This window comes from Oryctolagus cuniculus, chromosome 17 (genome assembly GCF_964237555.1).
Source record: "Oryctolagus cuniculus chromosome 17, mOryCun1.1, whole genome shotgun sequence".
Classification (NCBI taxonomy): domain Eukaryota; kingdom Metazoa; phylum Chordata; class Mammalia; order Lagomorpha; family Leporidae; genus Oryctolagus; species Oryctolagus cuniculus.
In genome coordinates, this window is record NC_091448.1 from 25,184,081 (window position 1) to 25,201,738 (window position 17,658).

Sequence of the window (17,658 nt, forward strand, 5' to 3'; positions counted from 1 at the left end):
CAAGCACCGGGTCCCCAGGCAACGCAGACCCGTGCACTCTGCCCAAGATAATCTATGCTGCCCCCCACCCCTCTGGACTCCGATTTTCCTGAATTCTCTTGGCTCTGCAGTTTGCATCAGCTCGTTTTTCATTAAAAAAAAAAAATGACTACTGGGTACCTACTATGTGGCAGGCACCGTTTTCAGCTCTTTGGTTGGGTTCGGTTTAGAACCGTGTTTGTGATCCGGAGCTGACTCTACTAAGGGTCGGGGTAGGTGTGGGGGTGGGACGCAGAAGTTCCACCTTCTGGCACAAAAAACCATTTTTCCACCCAACGACGATCAGCTGATCGTCTTTTAATTCCTGTTGCTTCTCGGTAAGAAAAACGTCAGAAAAACAAAAATGCGACAAACGTCGCTGGCCAGGACAAAACGCCGGTTTGGGAGGGTGGGCTCTGAAGGTGGTGGAGCCGGCGGAGGCCGCCCCCCGCCCCCACGTCCCAGCGCCAGTCCTGCTCCGCGCGCAGGGGAGACCGGGAGGGGGGCCGGAGGCGCCGGGTGCTGTCCGGGCGCCCCCGACCCTCGGGGCCGTGGGTCCCCCGGCCCGAGGGCGCGCAGCCCGAGTCGGGGCCAGCTCTAAGACTCTGCAAGGATCAGCAGTAACAATACAAACCCCGGGCGTTCGTGTTGGTGTAGGCAACACGTGTTCCGGAGTCGCCCGGGCCCCAGGCGACTGAGACAATGGGGTCGGGGACCCGGGAAGGGGGGACCCCCTTCTTCACCTGCCCTCGCCGTGCACGCGCCCCCGACAGAACTAGTCTCCTACCTCCCCCGCAGACCCCACCCCCCCGGAACACCCCACCTTCCGCCCAGCTCTGGAGGACCCCGGCATTCCCGAGGGTCGACCCCCCGCGCTTCTCTCCTGCGCCCGCGGGCCGCGCTACCCGCCACCCCCGGACGCCATCCCAGCCCCCTCCGCCAGAAACGTCGCCTCCGCTCGCCGCTCGGCCGGGGATCCCGGGCGTGCGCGTGGGGCGCGCGTCCCGCTCTCCACCGCGGATCCGGACTCTGAAGCGCGCGGAGAGCTGCCCCCTCCCCCACTGCCCAGACGGGGTGCGACCGCCCACGTGTCGCCCCTCGCCCAGCCTAGTCCTTCTCTCGGGCTCCCGAGCCCGCGGATCCGGAACGAGTTGGTCAAAGACGAGGGAAGGGATCTGGGCGGATCCGCTTCCCCCTCCCCAGGAACGGGCGAGCGGGAGGGACCGCCGCCCCCTCCCAGAAGCTCCCGCCCCTCGCTTCCCCCAGCGCGGAGCGGAAATTACCCCCTCCCCCCGCGGGTCTGACCTGGGGACGTGGGCGGGGCTTCGCGCTGGGCCCCCGCCCTCCGCCCCTCTCCCGCCTTCCCGAATCCTGCGCCCCAAACAAAGTTCCGAGACCCAAACCCAGCGCCCGCCGGAGTCGTGGCGGCGTCCCGGGGCAGGGTGCGGGCGCAGGGGACTCCACCTGTCTGCCCCCGCCTTGGGGGGCTGGGGGCCCGCTCGGGTCTCCACCCGATTGCACCCCGCCTGCGCTCCCCTACTCGGTCCGCTTGGGTTAGCCGGAGCTGCCACCCGGTTCCCTCGGTCCTGGGGTCGTCCCAGCCGGAGCTGCGCGGTCCCCCGGGAACCCGAACATTATCATTTAGTGGCTAGTACCCCGACACGGGCCCGCGCTTCTCCAGGGGTGTCCGGAACACTATTTCCTGTGAGCTCCTGCTAACCCGCGGCGATCCCCCGTGTTCGCAGGGCCCCGGGTCCTGGATCCCAAGAGGTGGGGGAGGCTCGCGGGGCTGGGGCGGGGAAGGGAAGACCTCCCCCGCCCCCGCTTCGAAACCTAAGGAAAAGGCGCCTTTCTTTTGAAATCACCGGCTCGTGCGACCCCCTCCTGAAGACCCCAGAGTCCCCGGCTTCTCTTTGTCTGTCTTGGTCGTCCCCCGCCTGTCAGTCGCTAGCAGTTAACCGGGTGGGGTAGGCAATCCCGCGCCCCAAAACCAGTGGAAAAATGACCACACGTTTCGCCCCAAAGACGGGAGATTGGGGGCTCGACCACCCTCCCCCAGTTCAGGCTGGGGTAGAGGCAGGGGGAAGGGTGGGGGCGGGGCGCATCCCCGGGGGCCAGGTTCCTGCCAAGGGGGAGGGGGCGGGCAGAGCCTCGGGAGCGTTGCACACCCACCCCCCGCCGCCGCCGCCCCAGTTCCCTCTGAGCGTGAGCCGAGTGCCCCCTCCCTGCCCCCGGGAGGGAAGCTGTTGGGCCGGGCCGGGTTTTCTGGGCAGTGGGGCCCTGTGGCGTCGGGGGTCTTCCCCTGCAGGGTGGGTGGGGGCTGTCACCACGTGGCTTCGGCCTTTTTTTTTTTTTCCGCTCCATTTTTTTTTCAAGTCGGTTTTATTTAGAGGCGGCGCCAGGGCGGCCGCGGAGAAACGTGACACGCCAGCCCGCTCGCAGGGGTTTCGGAGCGAAGGCGAGGAGCAGCGCCGCGCCGTCCGCCTCCCAGCGCGCCGCGGGCACTTTCCGGGCTCCCCCGAACTCCGCCGCGACCTCCGCGCGCCCTCCTGCCGCCCTCCGCGCCCGGGGCTCCGGGCACACTCCCGGGCGGGGTGCACACAAAGTTTGCGGCCGCCGCCGGCCTCCCCGCGCTCGGCCTAGGCGGCTCGCCGCCCGCCCGCCCGCTCGGCCTCGCCCGGCACCGCGTCCTGCCCCGCCGCCGCCACCATGAACAAGCTATACATCGGCAACCTCAACGAGAGCGTGACCCCCGCGGACTTGGAGAAAGTGTTTGCGGAGCACAAGATCTCCTACAGCGGCCAGTTCCTGGTCAAATCCGGCTACGCCTTCGTGGACTGCCCGGACGAGCATTGGGCGATGAAGGCCATCGAAACTTTCTCGGGTAAGCGCGCGGGCCGCCTCCCCGAGCCCCGGGCCGGTTCCCGTACAACGGAGGCCTGTGTTCCGAACCCCCCCCTTCTCCGCCGCCCCGGCCGCCAACTGCTCGTTCAGCGAGCATGCGGGGCCCGGCCTCGCCGCTGACCCTCGACCTGCCGCCTTCGACGCCCCCGCCCCCTCCCGGGAATATTCGGGATTTCCCCACCCTCGGTGGGCTGCTCGGGCTCCCTTCAATCTCCACTCCCATCGCCGGGGCTGCAGCCCCCCTCGGCGGTGGCGGGGGGTGGGTGGTGGTCCGAGGGCCACGAGACGACCCCGTCTGGGCGCTCGCTGCATGTTCAGCCCCTCCCTAGCAGCCGCCAGACGGCCCCCCAGCTGGAGCACCCTCGCTCCCTTCCTAACCCTAGGCCTTCCCGGGCGCGGAAGGGGTCCCCGCCCGATCCCCGAGCTCCCCGCCGTCCGTGGGGATCACAGCCCTCGGGCAAGACTGGGGAGGAAGGGGATCCCGCCTCCCGCCCAGGGCCCGGGGCTTGAGCCATTTTGATTTGAAAGTGGGGCGTGAGCGGTGGCGCGGCGGCGCGGGTCGCCATGCTGCTAACCGAGACGCCGAGGCTGGGCCGAGAGGCGCGCGGCGCGGGACCCTCCCCGCCAGGCCCCGCGCGGCTCCCCCGGGGCCTCGGCGTTGCAACCCGCCCGACAGGTGACCGCCCTGCCGCCCGAAGCCCTTGTCCTACGCGCCACAGTAAAATAAAGTTTGATTCTGCACCCCCCCTCCCCGAGCAGCGGGAAGTCCTTTCTCTGCTGGCTGCGGCTCCGCACATCTGGGAGCCGAACGGGTAGAGCGCCCGCACAGATCACCTCGAACCTTTCCCGGTTCGGGTTCTCCTAGCGATTCACGCCACCAGCTCCGTGGTGACGCAAAGCAGAAATTAAGAGAACATAATAACGAATTGATGGCATCCGGCTGCGGGCGCCACTGACTTGCTTCCGAGGAGAAATCGGGTCCCAGGAACTTGAATTTCCCGAGAGCCCCCTGCCTCAACACCCCTGCCCCTGTTCACGCGCTCACGCTAATTTTTTTTTTTAATCTTTAGGAAAAGTAGAATTACAAGGAAAACGCTTAGAAATTGAACATTCGGTTCCCAAAAAACAAAGGTAGGAAAGAGCGCTTCTCTTCTCTGGGGGGGCGGGGGGAAGGGGACAGAGGTTGGCGAGAGGCCGTGGTCGGGGGTCCACAGCGTCCCCGGGGGCTGAGACCTGGCGTTGGCTTCTCATCCCTCGACTCGGGATGTTGGGGGCTGGGAGGCAAGACTGGAGATCTTGTCATGGGTGGTTTACAGCTTGGAAAAGCAGGAGAAGTTGGGGATGGGGTGGGCAAACAGGCGGTACCTGCAGACTCACAGGGGAGAGAATCAAGCAGAGGGAAGCACCTCGTGGGGCTTGCCTCAAGTGTGGGGCCATTTTGGTGCGGAAGCTTAAAATCTTAGTTCAGGCTTCCTGCAGGCCCCATTTTCCGTCAGGCAGGGTGGTTCGGAAGTGGACTTAGGGGATCCCTTTCTACTCCACTCTGGTGGAGACACAGGTCTGCCCCGCGCACCACCACCCCCCCCCCCCGCCCCGCAGAATTCCCTTACCCTTTATTTATATTTCTGCAACAGGCAGAGACTTCCTACAGACTGCCGCCCCCAGTTCCTCCCACCCCCTCCCCACCCCCACCCCCACTGGCTTTCCCTGAGAATATGCTTTGGCCCTCCTGTCCTGTGGCGGCCCCCACCCCGGCTCCTGCAGCCCATTGTTACCAGGGGGCCATCTGGGGTGAGAGCTTTGTGTTAGGGCTGTGAGCTGGGGCTCTTTGGAGGATCTAGAACTCCGTGGATGAATGGTGTGTGTGTGTGCGCGCGCGCGGGCTTGCGCGCACCCGTACTCCTTATCCTTGGGCCAAACAGGGTGCTTTCTGAGAATTCATGGCGGATTTCGCATCTTTCATTGAACTCTGAAATCTCGAGTTGAGCTCTGGCTAAGGAAGTGTAAGCACAGCCTTCTCTAGTTTCCCAAGCGTGGTGACAGTACCGAGTCTTCTGCTGTTGCCGGCTGGGTTGGCAGTGGCCCCCTGGAAGGCTTCCATCCCCCTTCCCCCTTCGGAAGCAGTTCTTTTTCTAAGTGGGAAGGGGGTGTGTTTGGGGGTGGCTTTGCTTTTAGAGGGGTGGTTAAGAGGATCTCCAAAGTTTAACCAGAGATAGAAATCTGTCCAGTGGTTGAGCTTGATGTATTTAAGCAACTTGGAACTATTGTATCAATAGATGATCAATATGGCTTGTTACTATGTTTATAGAGCTTCTGATTAACCTCAGATGCCTGTAGTACTGTTACTGGAAAGGCAATTAGAGTGAGGAGTGAACAGGCATACAGTTGGAAGAAGGAAAAGAAGTCTTATTTAATCTGAAGCATTTTCTGGAGATGGGAACTGGGAGAAAGAAGTATGCAGAACCCAGTAGATTTATGGAAAAATTCTGGATATTTGAATTGAAAGCTAAGTGGTGTTGGTGAGAAACACTCAGAATAACTGGAATTGTCAATGTATAGATTTTCTTTTGCTCTAGAGAGGATGGTTTAAATTTTAAAGGGAATGAAGTGAAAAGGAAGAGAAATAGCAAAATGTGGTGAAATGGAACTCAAAACATTTATATTTTAATTTTCATGGTGCTCTGTATGTATGGATCTTTCTCCCTAAGCCATCTGCTTGCTTTTAAGCCATTCCTAGCCTCTTGTTCCCTCCAAAATGGGGCTTTTTTTCTTTGAGTTGGAATGGGGAGGGGGTTTGAGAAGCCTGGGTTAAAAAAAAAAATCTCCTTTTCCACACTCATATTAAATTAGATCTTTATTCCTGAAACACTTTTTGTAAGTCCAAACATTGCATTGATTGTGTTTTCTTTTATTTTCTTATTTTTTGGTGGATGGAGGTGGTGAGAAAGGACTTCATTTTTGTAGATTGAATCAATTTTGTTTGGAGCTCTCAGGATTTAAAAAAAGAAAGGTTTGTTTTCGTTAAGTCAGTTTGCTCTATCATTTTGTGTTCTTTGAGGAAGCCTGCTGTGGTGTTTGTCTTTAGTCTGTGTCTGAGAAGTACTCTTCCAGTTGAATTTTTTTCAATCTCATGGATGTGGAACAGGAACTAGGTTTAATTAGTTACGACTAACATTCTAAGCAAACGGAATGATTACATATATAAAATTGTGTATATATACTGTTGTGTTTACATTTTAAAATAGAATTGTTCTGGATGCACTCTGTTCCAATGTAATATGATTTAAATTTTTAACAGATTCATAAAAACTCAACAACCCAAATGTTTGGGATTTTGTGTGTGTGTGTGTGTGTGTGTGTGTGTGTGATGTATTTGAGGGTTTGGCTTTTTTAGAGGGAGGAAATCTTAACCAAAAGAGCATGTCCCTCAGTTACCTCTGGGTAGCCCTGATTGTGAAGTATTAGTGTATTTTGTTCTCTGAATGTGGCATTTGTATCTTTTAAGAATTCAAGGGACTGAACGCTATATATTTAAACTGAAAACAGAAAATTGAATTTTTGAAAACGAGTGGCGTTAAATTTCTTTCCCAAATCCTCTCAGTGTTGGAATTTGCCTCACAATATAGGCTTTTTGTTGAGAATTTGTATATATTCACTGCCAAAATATTGGGAAAAAGGAGAAAAACTAATGCATTTTTAACAGTTGTAGAAAGGATTTGTGTAGTTTTATTCAGGGAGATCTGGAGTAGGTAAGACACAGGGTTACCATCCCAGTGAGACTTGTTTATTTTGGGAAATGATTTGCATTTTAAGGGAATTCAACTTTTGTTACATTTGCCTTTGTGGTCTTTTTCTCTAAAGGAATGTGACTTAAAGATAACTGTCAACTGGTGTCATCAAAATAAAAGGTGTTACTGTTAATTAAGATCAAAATGAAAGAGATACATTGCACTTTTCTCAGTGAAATGTGCTGACATTATAGAGGTTTGGATTTGGTGATTTCTTTAGCCAGCTTAGTGGTTGTGCTTTCCTGTAAGTTGACTTAAAACGAGGTCGGTGACATTGCTCCCTAAAGATCCAACTGCTAAACAAAACTGTGTCTCAGACCTGAGTGAGAACTCGGTAGAGACACAGCCTGCTGCCTGTCTCACAGTTTGGCTGGCTGAACTTAGTGCTTTAAAAAGTCTTTGCAAAGGGATGTCTTGTAAACAGCAAAAAGTATTATTTTACCCTTGAAAATGATTTGTGGAGGCTCAGAAGAGATACTTTGGGTCACTAAATGTTGTCAAAACAAGCGAAATATTTTTGCCTTCAGAAATGGATTTGCATTTAATGAAAAAAGACTTGTAGTTAGGGGGAGGGGTGGGAGTGACAAACAAGGCAGTGGAAAGTCCTAGAGTGAGGATTTTCAGCCACTTTTACTCTAATGGTTGTAATTATGGATTAGTATCCAAATCAAAAAGGAAGTTAACAACTCACAGAAGGTGAAAGAGACTTGTGATCAGTATTCAACAAGTGAGCTTAACATGGAAACAATTTTATGACCCTTTTCGTAAAATGTTTCATACTAGTTCCCTGGGTTTTTGGTTTTTGTTTTATTTTGGTTGTTTTTGCTTTAAAGTAAGTGAAAAAATGGTTTTCTCTTGACATTTTCTGCACTCTTGAACGGGAAGGTGGAAATAAATCAGTCTTCATTCTTCCCATCTCCACTTGGATTTCTACTGAGAAATGAAACTTTGGAGGTGACTTGCCTGATAGGGAGGAACTTAAGTCTTCTTTGGTCAGTATTTCAAGAGGAAACTTTCCCAAAGTTAGTGGGATTTGACTCCCTTGCAGGAGCTGTAAGTTTTGAGAACCCCTTATATTCTGGCCTAAATCATAAAGGTAAAATTTTACTCAATAGTTTCTCAGATGAAGAACTTTTTAGTTAAGGGAAAGAATTTCAACTCCCATCACTAATTTATTCAAAGTATAGTTAGCTGTTCCAAATGCAAAGCTTCGATGGCACAGTTTTTGGTGGAAAAAAACAAAATGTTCTTATAATTATGTTTCAGAGATGAAATACATACATTAGCAAATGGGCAGACTCTTAATTCAGAGGCTCTGAGCTTCTAATCTTTTTAAATTACCTTAATCTATATCATTTGAATCTATTTTGTGTGTGGGTGCTTTTAAGGCTTATTTTTTTAAGAGTTTATTTATTCTGTATTTTAATGTCTAACAGGCAGTTGACAAAGATGCCATTGAGAATAGGTTGATAGGAATACAATTTTAAAAGATCGAGAAACTTTTTCAGATATGAATGAAAAAGGAGATCGGGAAGTAGTGTTTATTGGAGTTTAGAGTTTGTGTCTGAGAGAGATTTATTGATGAGACAGACCTCTGTGGATTTGTGGAGGGGGTGCCAGTTGGGTGGTGGCATTCCTTACAATGAACGCTTGAACCCAAGGCGTTTGAAGAACAGATTTTTTTTCCAGCTTTTGGAATTTAAATTAAATCTTATTTATTTTCTTAGTCTCATTCATTCTCTTAAAAGATTCTATCAGTGTGGTCAGGATCTACCAGAAACTGCTGCTTAGATTTTGGGGTGAGAGCTCTGGGGGAGGGAGAGCGAGCTACTGGGGAGCTGGGAGCCGTCGGGGCGCGAGTGAGGGTCGGGGTGGAGGGAGGCGAGGGGCTGTGGATTTCCCGCCAGCCCCAGAGACACTGACGGCGGGAGTGGGGGGCGGCCGCAGGTTCGCAGAGCTGGGCGCTATGCTACTTTTGCTTTCGGAGTTTCCTTTGCAAATTAAAAAAGGAGACAAAGTGGTGGCGCGCTGGAGGCTCTTTCCGGAGAGCTCGCGCTGGCCCTGCGGCCCTGACCCTTCCCTGCCCGGCCTGGCCCCGGCGCGCAGTCCCGGCCACTGGCCACCGTCCTCCTTCAACAAGCTCCTGCCTGAACATCCGCAGGAGAGGGCTCCCCACCCCCGCGCGCCCCGCGCGCGCCCCTAGCGCCCAGGGGCGCGCCATAGCCTCGGGCGCCCAGGACTCCAGCCTTGCCGCTCCCCGACTTGGAGGGTTTTCCTGCCTGCAGGGCGCAGACCTTTTCCGCGTCTGGGCGTCTGGGCTCCTAAGGCCGAGGGCCAGTGGGGAGCAGTGAAATGCCAGGGCCGGTGGGAGAGGGGGGGCAGGAGGATGCTGGGTACCGAGATAGGATGAGAGGTGGAGAGAAAATGGAAGTAGCAGGGGCCCCTTGGCGGGAGGAACCTTGAGATTTCACTGCGTTTGAATGCTCTGTGATCCTTATTACCAAATGGGCTGTTTGTCCCCTTGTCTGAACACTGCCTGAAATGCTACTGAGGCATTAATAGCGCTCAGAGGTCTTTGGATGGATTTTATTTCTGTTGTAAAAGTAGACAGCAGGTCCTCCAAGTGGGCTCTGTTGAGGCTTTGGGCGTCTTTCTCTGGGTCTCAGTGTGTAACCTTTGTACCCCAGCAATTTCTACCTTTATTTTTCTTCCCCTGTATTTTGCAAGTAGATATTCAAACGAAAACAGAAGGGAAAGTCTCAAAAAAAAAAAAAAAAAAAAACCACCGTGTACAGAGGGTGCATGCTCATTTGATTATTAATTTGGCTAAAAATGATCCTACAAGACACCACTTTGCATAGAACAGAGTTCCTGGAATGAGTCCTGTGCAGCCTGCACTGGAGAACTCCATCCTGGTAGGAGAATTTGGTGAGATTTTCATCAGGTCCGGGGGCTGACTGGACTTGCCGGTGGGTGGGAAGGTGTTACCTTAGTTTTGAAATGGATCACAGAGCAAACTTTCTATGTCCTGCTCTTACCTCTGCAGCACTGTAGGTCTGCAATAAATACAACAAGCTTTCACCCTAAACATAGTGCCAGAATAAAGTGTGCACTGATTATGGGCAATTCACAGGGAAAAGTAGATGTAGATCTCATAATTTTAATATATGGTTGGAGCAAGCCTGATTGCAATCCGCTGAAATGGGATTGTATCAGAACACATACCCTCAGAAATGTAGCCTGCCTCAGACGCCAGAGCATGGCTGGCTAGCCTCGAATGCTGGAGGATGAAATACAGGGCAAACAGCTGGATGATGGGAGACTATTTGCCTGGATTACCTAGATCTGTTTTCACTAGTCCTGAGGACGTGCCCTAGGCAGATGGCATTTTGGTGGCGGAAGGCGAATACAGGACTTGTTTGATAGGGAATGGCCGAGAATTTCTCTCGGAGTTTAGACAAGGGTTGTGGGGGAATTTTTCTCCCAGTAGAGGAGGCTGGAGATGAGGAGGGTCCTTCCATTTTCTCTTTCCCTCTCGCACCCTGTGTTCTGTGGATTTGGAGTCAAGCTTCTCAGCTTTTCCTTTGGCAAAGAAGATTAAGGGGGAAAAAAAGGTTAAGGAGAGCTTCAGGTTTTTTTTTTTTTTAATTTTGCATTAATTTTAGTGAAAAACATTAATCATTCCTCCAGCTGTTTTGATCACTTGAAATGGAAAATGTTAAGAGTGAAATTTGATTCATTGGGATGGAATCTTAAAGCAGAGAAAACAGAATTAAGAAATTACAAATTTGGTCTTAGGTGTAAAGGTGGTTGGTGGGAACTGAGCTCCGCAAGAGGAGTCAGGGGATTGGACCCACTCAGCATTCCGCAGGCTCAAGGGAGAGGAGGAAGCTGTGTGAGAGCTGAGAGCAGCACCCTAGGGAGCCCTGGGTCCTCACGCACCCTTTGCAGGAAAGCTCTCCGTTCCAGGAAAATCAGGGTTGAAGCAGGAGCTCTGCTTCTGCAAATGTGGAGCCGTGATCACTGTCTTTGCTATTATTTTCATTCGACATGCTTGCCTCTGCCCCCCATCCAGTCTGTTGTCTTCCTTTTAAGCTCTGTAGTTCTCTGTTCTGTGCTGCCTTGCCCTGTACACCTGCGGCTCACCCTGTGAGAATCAGAACGCACAGGTGCATAGATGCTTGAGAATCTGGACTGCACGTGTGGCAGCTTGGCGCACACGTCTACGGCATCGTTAGGGTGCTGCAGGGTATTCACGGGAATTTGGGGGGTACTGTTTATGGGGCAATACATAGGCTGTTGAGGGGGATCTGTGTGTAGGGTGCTCTGACCTTCCTCCTCGTGCTGGAAGGAAAAGCCACCTTTTGGGAGAGGGAACTGCAGATCCCGCTCCAGAGCCCTTCGACACTGGCCCACTCTACCAGTGTATCAGCTGGTTGTGCAGCCTCAGACAGAAGGCTTGGTGAGATGGAGCAAGCACAGTGCAGCATGCTACAGCTTGTACATTTGGGCAAATGGGCCCGACTTCTGTCCTTGAAGCCCTCAACCTGGGCTGGGTTCCCACTAGGAATTTCACACGTCAGGGCTAATGTGATAGGGACATTTGTGTGAGGCGAACCACCTGCTTGTGCAGGTGAGGTAGGTAAGCCTGCAGGATGAAGGGGCCTGTGTGAGTCCGCTTGAGACTCTAAGGCTGGAAGAAAAAAGAGCAGCCTCCCCCACCTGGTGGGAGATAGGTGTATATGTGTTAATGTTCAGCTCCTGATAAGCTAAGCTAACAAAGTAAACCTTCGGAACTGGGGGTCCCGCATGCCGAGGGGCAGGGTCCGAATGTTTGCCCCTCCCAGCTCTGCTTTCATAGTGTCCTATTCTCTCCCTGGTCCACTGGTCTGCATGCTCTCAGAACCCACCTGCATGCCCGCTTACCTTTGCTGCACTCGCTGCTCCAAGGGGACACAATACATGGCAGGCACATGCACAGGGCGCATAGCCCCCGCACACATACGTGCCCGCAGCCGCAGCCCGAGGAGTGAGGGCTGAACCCTCTCTTCCTGGGGTGGCAAGGAGAAGGGTTTTCAATCCGGATGTGGGTTTGGGCCCTTTAACAGGCTTGTGACTTTAATCAGCTACTAGAAAGGGTTTTTACAATTAGTTTATGCAGAAGGATGTGTGTTGCTTCTTTCTGGATTGCGCCAGGCTTGTCAGCTTTCCATCAGGTACCGAGGAGAGGGGGAGGGGAGAAAGTGAGGGGCAACAGGGAATGTGTATTCAGAGTTAGGAATATTTATTCTGCTTCTCTTCGAGATCTCCAAGTTGCTCAGGAGAAAGTCCAACTGTAAGAGAGAGCAGTGGCTTTGGCCGAGTTTGGAGCTGGAGCCCTACATTAAAGGGCAAACAGGAGTCTTCCCAGAGAGGCGTGGCTGCGAGTGGCAGCAGCCAGGGTGTCCCCAGCAACACCGAGTGGACTGGGCTGTTGCCGGGAACAGAGAAGGGTTTGGAAGAGTATTTTCTGCACTCTTAGTGTCCATTTCAGAAATCTTAAAAAGAAAAGAGGCTTATTTAATTGAAAGGCAGAGAAAGTGATGAGAGAGGGAGAGACAGATCTTCTATCTGTTGGTTCACTTCCCAAGTGCCCACAACAGCCTGGGCTGGGCTAGGCTGAAGCCAGGAGACAGGAACTCCCATCTGGGTGTCCACACGGGTGGTGGGGGCTCAGGCGCTGGGGGCCATCTTCCTCTGCCTTCCTAGGTGCATTAGCAGGGAGCTGGGTGGGAAGGGGAGCAGCCAGGACTCCAGCTGGCTCTCTGATATGGGCTATGGTGGGATGCTGGTCTCACAGATGGCGGCCTCACCTGCCCGGCCACAGTGCCAGCCCCTCCAGCAATTTGTAATTTAATGTAAAAGTAAGGAAGATCCAGTTGACTGAAGTTGCCTTACCCAGAGGGGTTTCCTCCCTGTGTTGGTTCTCATTTGATTCAGTGTCACTGCTACTTCTGTTTGGAATCCTGGTGCGATTCCTGTCCGGAGTGAGTGGAGCTCGGAGCAGAATGGTCCTCACTGTCCTGGTATCTGTCTCTCCGAGAGAATTTCTGTTTCACTTTCCTGCCCTGGCCCTCCTCCTGCGAGTAATTTCTTTTCAACTTCTAACTGGAAGAGGAATACCACCTGTCTAGACCCAAGCTTCTTGGCTCTTCTTGCAAAAGAAAAAAAAAAAAAAAAAAAAAACAAGAAAGAAAGAAAAAAAAATCCCACTTTTGCTTTAGCAACAGGTATGTGGGATGTTCCTGCCACTCAGTCGTTGGCCTCTTAAAAGCACAAATTTAAAACCAAAATCCGTGTGGGAAAACATTTAGCAAGATGGTCCTGGCTTTGGTAGTGTGCACATCGGTGCGGATTGCTACCTCTAATCATGTAGTCATGCGTGCATGCACGCATTCATCCTCTTTTCTTTTCCTAGCCAGACTCTGCTGTTGCATGACATGCCTTTAGCTAGGTGCTAGAAATACAAAAGGAACAAGGGAAAGCCCGTGGTCTTACAGTGGAGATGGAAGAAACCATAATTCTTATCAGCAAATTTCCCCTGGAAGTGTAGCTTTTTATCCTTGGTGTATCACAAATATTTTTGTCAAATACGTAAAACATGACGTTTGCCATCGTAACCATTTTGGAGCCTACAGTCCCCTGGTATTAAGAACAACCCTCACCCCCAGCTGTTTCTGGAAGTCTTTTTTCACCTGGCAGAACTGAAACTTTGTACCCATGAAATAATCACCCCCAGTTCCTTTCCCCGGCTTGACCATTTTCAGTAGGCAATAGGGCTGGGATTTAAAAACCTGGTCATTCTTTAACCATTGCCAGTGTGGCTTTTCCTCCTCAAGGAAATGAGTGGAGCTTCGTTCCTGCCACTTCTCCCACCCCCCCGCCAGCCCCTGCCAGCCCGCTTCGCGGTGAGGAACTGTCTTCCCACGGACAGTGCCCTTCATCCGCATCGCAGTTTTCCTCCTGCCCCTTCTCCAAAGCCCGGCTCAGCGGGAGGCTCCCCTCTGCCTTCCTGAGGTTGTGCGCTGCCGCCTCTGGCTCTGCCTCCACTTCCCCAGGTCTAAAGGGAACATGCTGGGAGGCCGGGGCTTTGTCTGCTGCCCCCCTCCTTGGAACACTCCCTCCTCTGTCCATCGTTTTTGTCTCCCTTCCCCACCCTGAAGAGACCCAATCATGCTAAGTAAAAACCTGGTAAAGAATCATTAGTATTTCCTGCAGGGGAGAGGCTCATGCAAAGTACCCCACTTTCTTTGGGAACCCTGATTGAGGGTCGGCTTCGCCCAGAGCACTCTGGGCCATGATGAGTGTCCAAAGACAGCTCCTGCCACAATGATGGGGAGTGTGGACCGAGCACCCACTACTCATTGCCCGGCTCTGTTACTTCCAGGAACCCCCTAAGAACCCTAAAGGTACTATCTTCACTCCACAGAAGAAACAGCTTCTGGTGATGAAGGTCAGACTTGCAATAAGTACAAGTGCGGGCCTTTGGGTCTCCAAGGCTGGGCTCTCTCAAGGTGGGAGCAGGTGGGCCTGTAACACCCTGGGGGTGTCTTTCCTTGAGCTTCCTGCCCAATGTGAATTCACCCTGCCGGGAGCCTGCCCCCCCCCCCCCGCATGGCTCATCCCTGCTTTCCTTGGTGTGTCCCCCCCCCCCATGGGGGTTTTTAGGCCATCTTGAGTGGTGGAAAAATAGTAAAAGGAGTGACAGAGAGAGACAAAGAGATCTTCAGTCTGCCGGTTCATTCCTCAAATGGCCATGAGGGCTGGGGCAGGGCTGGGCTAGGCTGAAGCCAGGAGCCTGGAACTCCATCGTGCATCGTGGTCTCTCTTTTTTAAAGATTTATTTATTTGAAAGGCAGAGTTACACACATGCAGAGAGGGAGAGATCTTCCACCTGCTGATTCACTTCCCAAATGGCTGCAATGGCCAGAGTTGGGCTGATCTGAAGCCAAGACCCAGGAGCTTCTTACGGGTCTCCCAAAAGGTTGCAGGGGTCCAAAGACTTGGGCCATCTTCTACTATGGCCTTTCTTAGGCCATAGCAGAGAGCTGGGTCGGAAGTGAAGCAGACAGGACTCAAACCCGGCATTGCAGGTGGTGGTTTTACATGCCACACCACAGCACTGGCCCCTCCATCGTGGTCTTATTTATTTATTTATTTTTTTGGAAAGTCAGTGTTGCAGAGAGAAGGAGAGGCAGAGAAAGAGAGCTCTTCTATCCGATGGTTCACTCCCCAATTGGCTGCAACGGCCGGAGCTGCGCCCATCTGAAGCCAGGAGTCAAGAGCTTCTTCTCGGTCTCCCTTGAAGGGTGCAGGGGCCCAAGGACTTGGGCCATCTTCCACTGCTTTCCCAGGCCACAGCAGAGAGCTGGATGGGAAATGGAGCATCCGGGACGCGAACCAGCACTCTACGGGATGCTGGTACAGCACCACAACTCCGGCCCCTGGTTGAAGAAAACTGAGGAATGGGTCGAAACCTCCCCTGTGTGGGCAGCTGAGATGGGAAGGGGACTTCTGCACTGTAGTGAAGTAACCCATGGAGAGGGAGCCGATGAGTGTGGGTAGGAATTCAGCTGTCAGCTGGGCCTGTGCTCTCCCCAGCTGTGTAAGCTGCAGGGCCTGGGGTCAGTAGGTTTCCTGTGCCTTTGTTTCCTTACCCCCACCATCAGTAACCTGATGAAGTCGGCTGCATTAGCACCTTAGGTCCAGCAGCCTCCATCCTTCTCTGCTTCCGAGGTCTCCAGGGTTGGAGTTTTTGGCTAATCCCCCACCCCTTTGGGTTCACATGGGGCCAGGGCTGGGGGTGGGGAACATGGGACCCCTGGGGGAAGGGCAGGGCCCCTTCCTCCCTACAAGAAAGGACAAAGAGCTGACTTTCATTACATGCCTGCAGATCGTAAGTCATGGTTCATACGTGGTGGTTCCTAAGAGGCAGGAACCCAGTTACCTTTCGCTTTGCCGGCTAGTGTCACCTGGGGCCAGTCGCTTGACCTGTGCCGAGTGGAAGTAACAGCATTTGCCGTCAAGCAGTGCTTGTGCAGATGTCCCGGGTTCGGAGGAGAGTGTGGGTCTACGTGGCTGAGGAAGCCTGAGCAAAGGGACGGTGTTACTGAGATTCACTGTGACCCCTCAGAGGCGCTCCCAGACAAAGGCCCTAATGCTACCTGTGTGCAGTGAGGATGACCCTTAGGTTCTAAATTGGCTGTAGAATCTTCTAGAAGGCCATGGGGCCCTGCCCTGGGAGGAGAGAGTTCCTTCCTCTCCGGGTTCAGGAAGGCTCCTAAGTTCCTAGCCCCCACCCCACTCTCTGGCCCGAGTCCCCGGCTTCTCAGTGGGGGGCCTCCCCAGCAGGTCCTGCCTCCTCCCGCAGCCAGCCCAGGTCTCTAAGGAATGCCGCCTCCCGGGCCATTTTCTTCCCTCCTGCTTCTGCGGCCCCACTTGCAGCCTCTTCCCGGCTCCCTACCCCCAACCCCTTCCCACTTAAATGCTTGCAGGCCTGTTTGCAGGCTGGAAGCCCCCTCCCCCACAGGACCACCTCAGTCACAGCCCTGACCGCAGGGAGGCCGGGTCTGGATTTACTAAAGGACCCGGAGGGGGAGCCTGCCCCTCGCCGGCCCGGTGGGGTCGGATTTCGGCCGGTGGCTCTGGAGAGAGAGACAAAGGGCAAAGTCCTGGTCCCCACCCCCACCCAGCAGCCCCCAGCGCTCATCCCCTCCCCCACTGGGCCCCACAGGGTTAGCGTGGTGCAAGTTGGGGGGGGGGCTTTGGCAGAACCTCAGCGACGGTGCCCAGCCCTGCAGGAGAGGGGGCTGGGGGCATCCTCTGTCCCCACCCAGGGGCTCAGCTTGCCGGGTTAGGTGAGAGGGGCTGGGGGAAGGGGCTGGCCCCAAGGGGCGCAGGCTGGGCCTCTCAGCTGCTCAGACCTTCTCAATTGCCCGTTCATGACACTACCCCCTCCCCCCAGCTGCTGCCAGCCCTCCTCCACCCTCAGCTGCTGCCGCCCTTCCCAGGCAAGCACCTCTCTCCAGCTCCACAGTAAGAGGCTGTGTTCAGGGCCTGGGTCCTCTTGGCCGAGACGCGCCCCCACCCCCTGGCCCAGCGCCGGCGAGCACCATCTTGGGAGGCGCGCTCCATCCTCGCACGCAGAGTCCCTGCGCCTGGGGAAATACACCTGCAAGGGCGGCGGCGGCGGCGGGGGTGGGGGGTTGAACCCCAGGCCGGGCAGAATGTAGGGTTTCTAGAGGGGCGCTCCCGGGGGAGGAAGGCGCAGCCCCTGCCTGCGCCTCCCCTCCACGGACAGGTCTTTGTCGGCAACTGGGGGAGAGAGCACCTCAGAGGGCCTTCGCATGCATGGGGCACCGTGAATCGCGCCTCTTAGATGTGTGCCGGGGCGCGCCCGCGTCCTCAGCCAGGGCGCAGGAAGGCTCCGAAGGCTCCCAGCGCAGAGCGCCCGAGCTTCCGCAGCGCAGCCGGCAGAGCGCCGCTTCCTTCAGGCTGATCCGCTTTCCTTCTCCCAGCTCCGGAGGGCTCCACCTCCAGGGCCTGCCCTGAACCGGGTTTTCCAAGTTTGCTGCGTGTCCTCCAGGGCCTCAGCCAGTGCCCTGGACCCCCCAGGGCCGGGGAAGCTGACATGGGCAGCATCCTGGTAAGGTTGAGGCTGGGACCAGAGAGGGATTTCCCTTTTCCTTCTGAGTTTAGTGACCTGCGCGCGCCCCAGGGAAGATCCCGGGAACTCCCCACTGCCAGCTCAAAGACAGGTTGAGCCCTGCACCCCCCTGCCTCCCCTCAGGACGGCCCGCCGAGCCGCTCGCCCTGGGTCGCCTCTCTTCCATTTGTCCGCACTTCACATTTATTCTCCTGGTTCCTACTGCACATCTCTCAACGGCCCAGACTCCTGTGCTGCCCCACG

General features: G+C 54.4%; 1 protein-coding gene across 2 annotated transcripts in view; it reads left to right on the forward strand.

Moving 5' to 3' along the window:
• The first annotated feature begins 2,338 nt into the window (after positions 1 to 2,338).
• IGF2BP1 (insulin like growth factor 2 mRNA binding protein 1) overlaps positions 2,339 to 17,658 on the forward strand; it is a 40,797-nt gene continuing 25,477 nt past the window's right edge. Inside the window, exons 1-2 of one of the 2 annotated variants that reach the window (XM_051824873.2) lie at positions 2,339 to 2,902; positions 3,993 to 4,053. In XM_051824873.2, coding sequence (XP_051680833.1) covers positions 2,728 to 2,902; positions 3,993 to 4,053 — 236 coding nt within the window. In that variant the 5' untranslated portion in view covers positions 2,339 to 2,727. The remainder of the gene's footprint in view (positions 2,903 to 3,992; positions 4,054 to 17,658) is intronic. The other variant, XM_002719116.5, reaches the window with a different exon arrangement.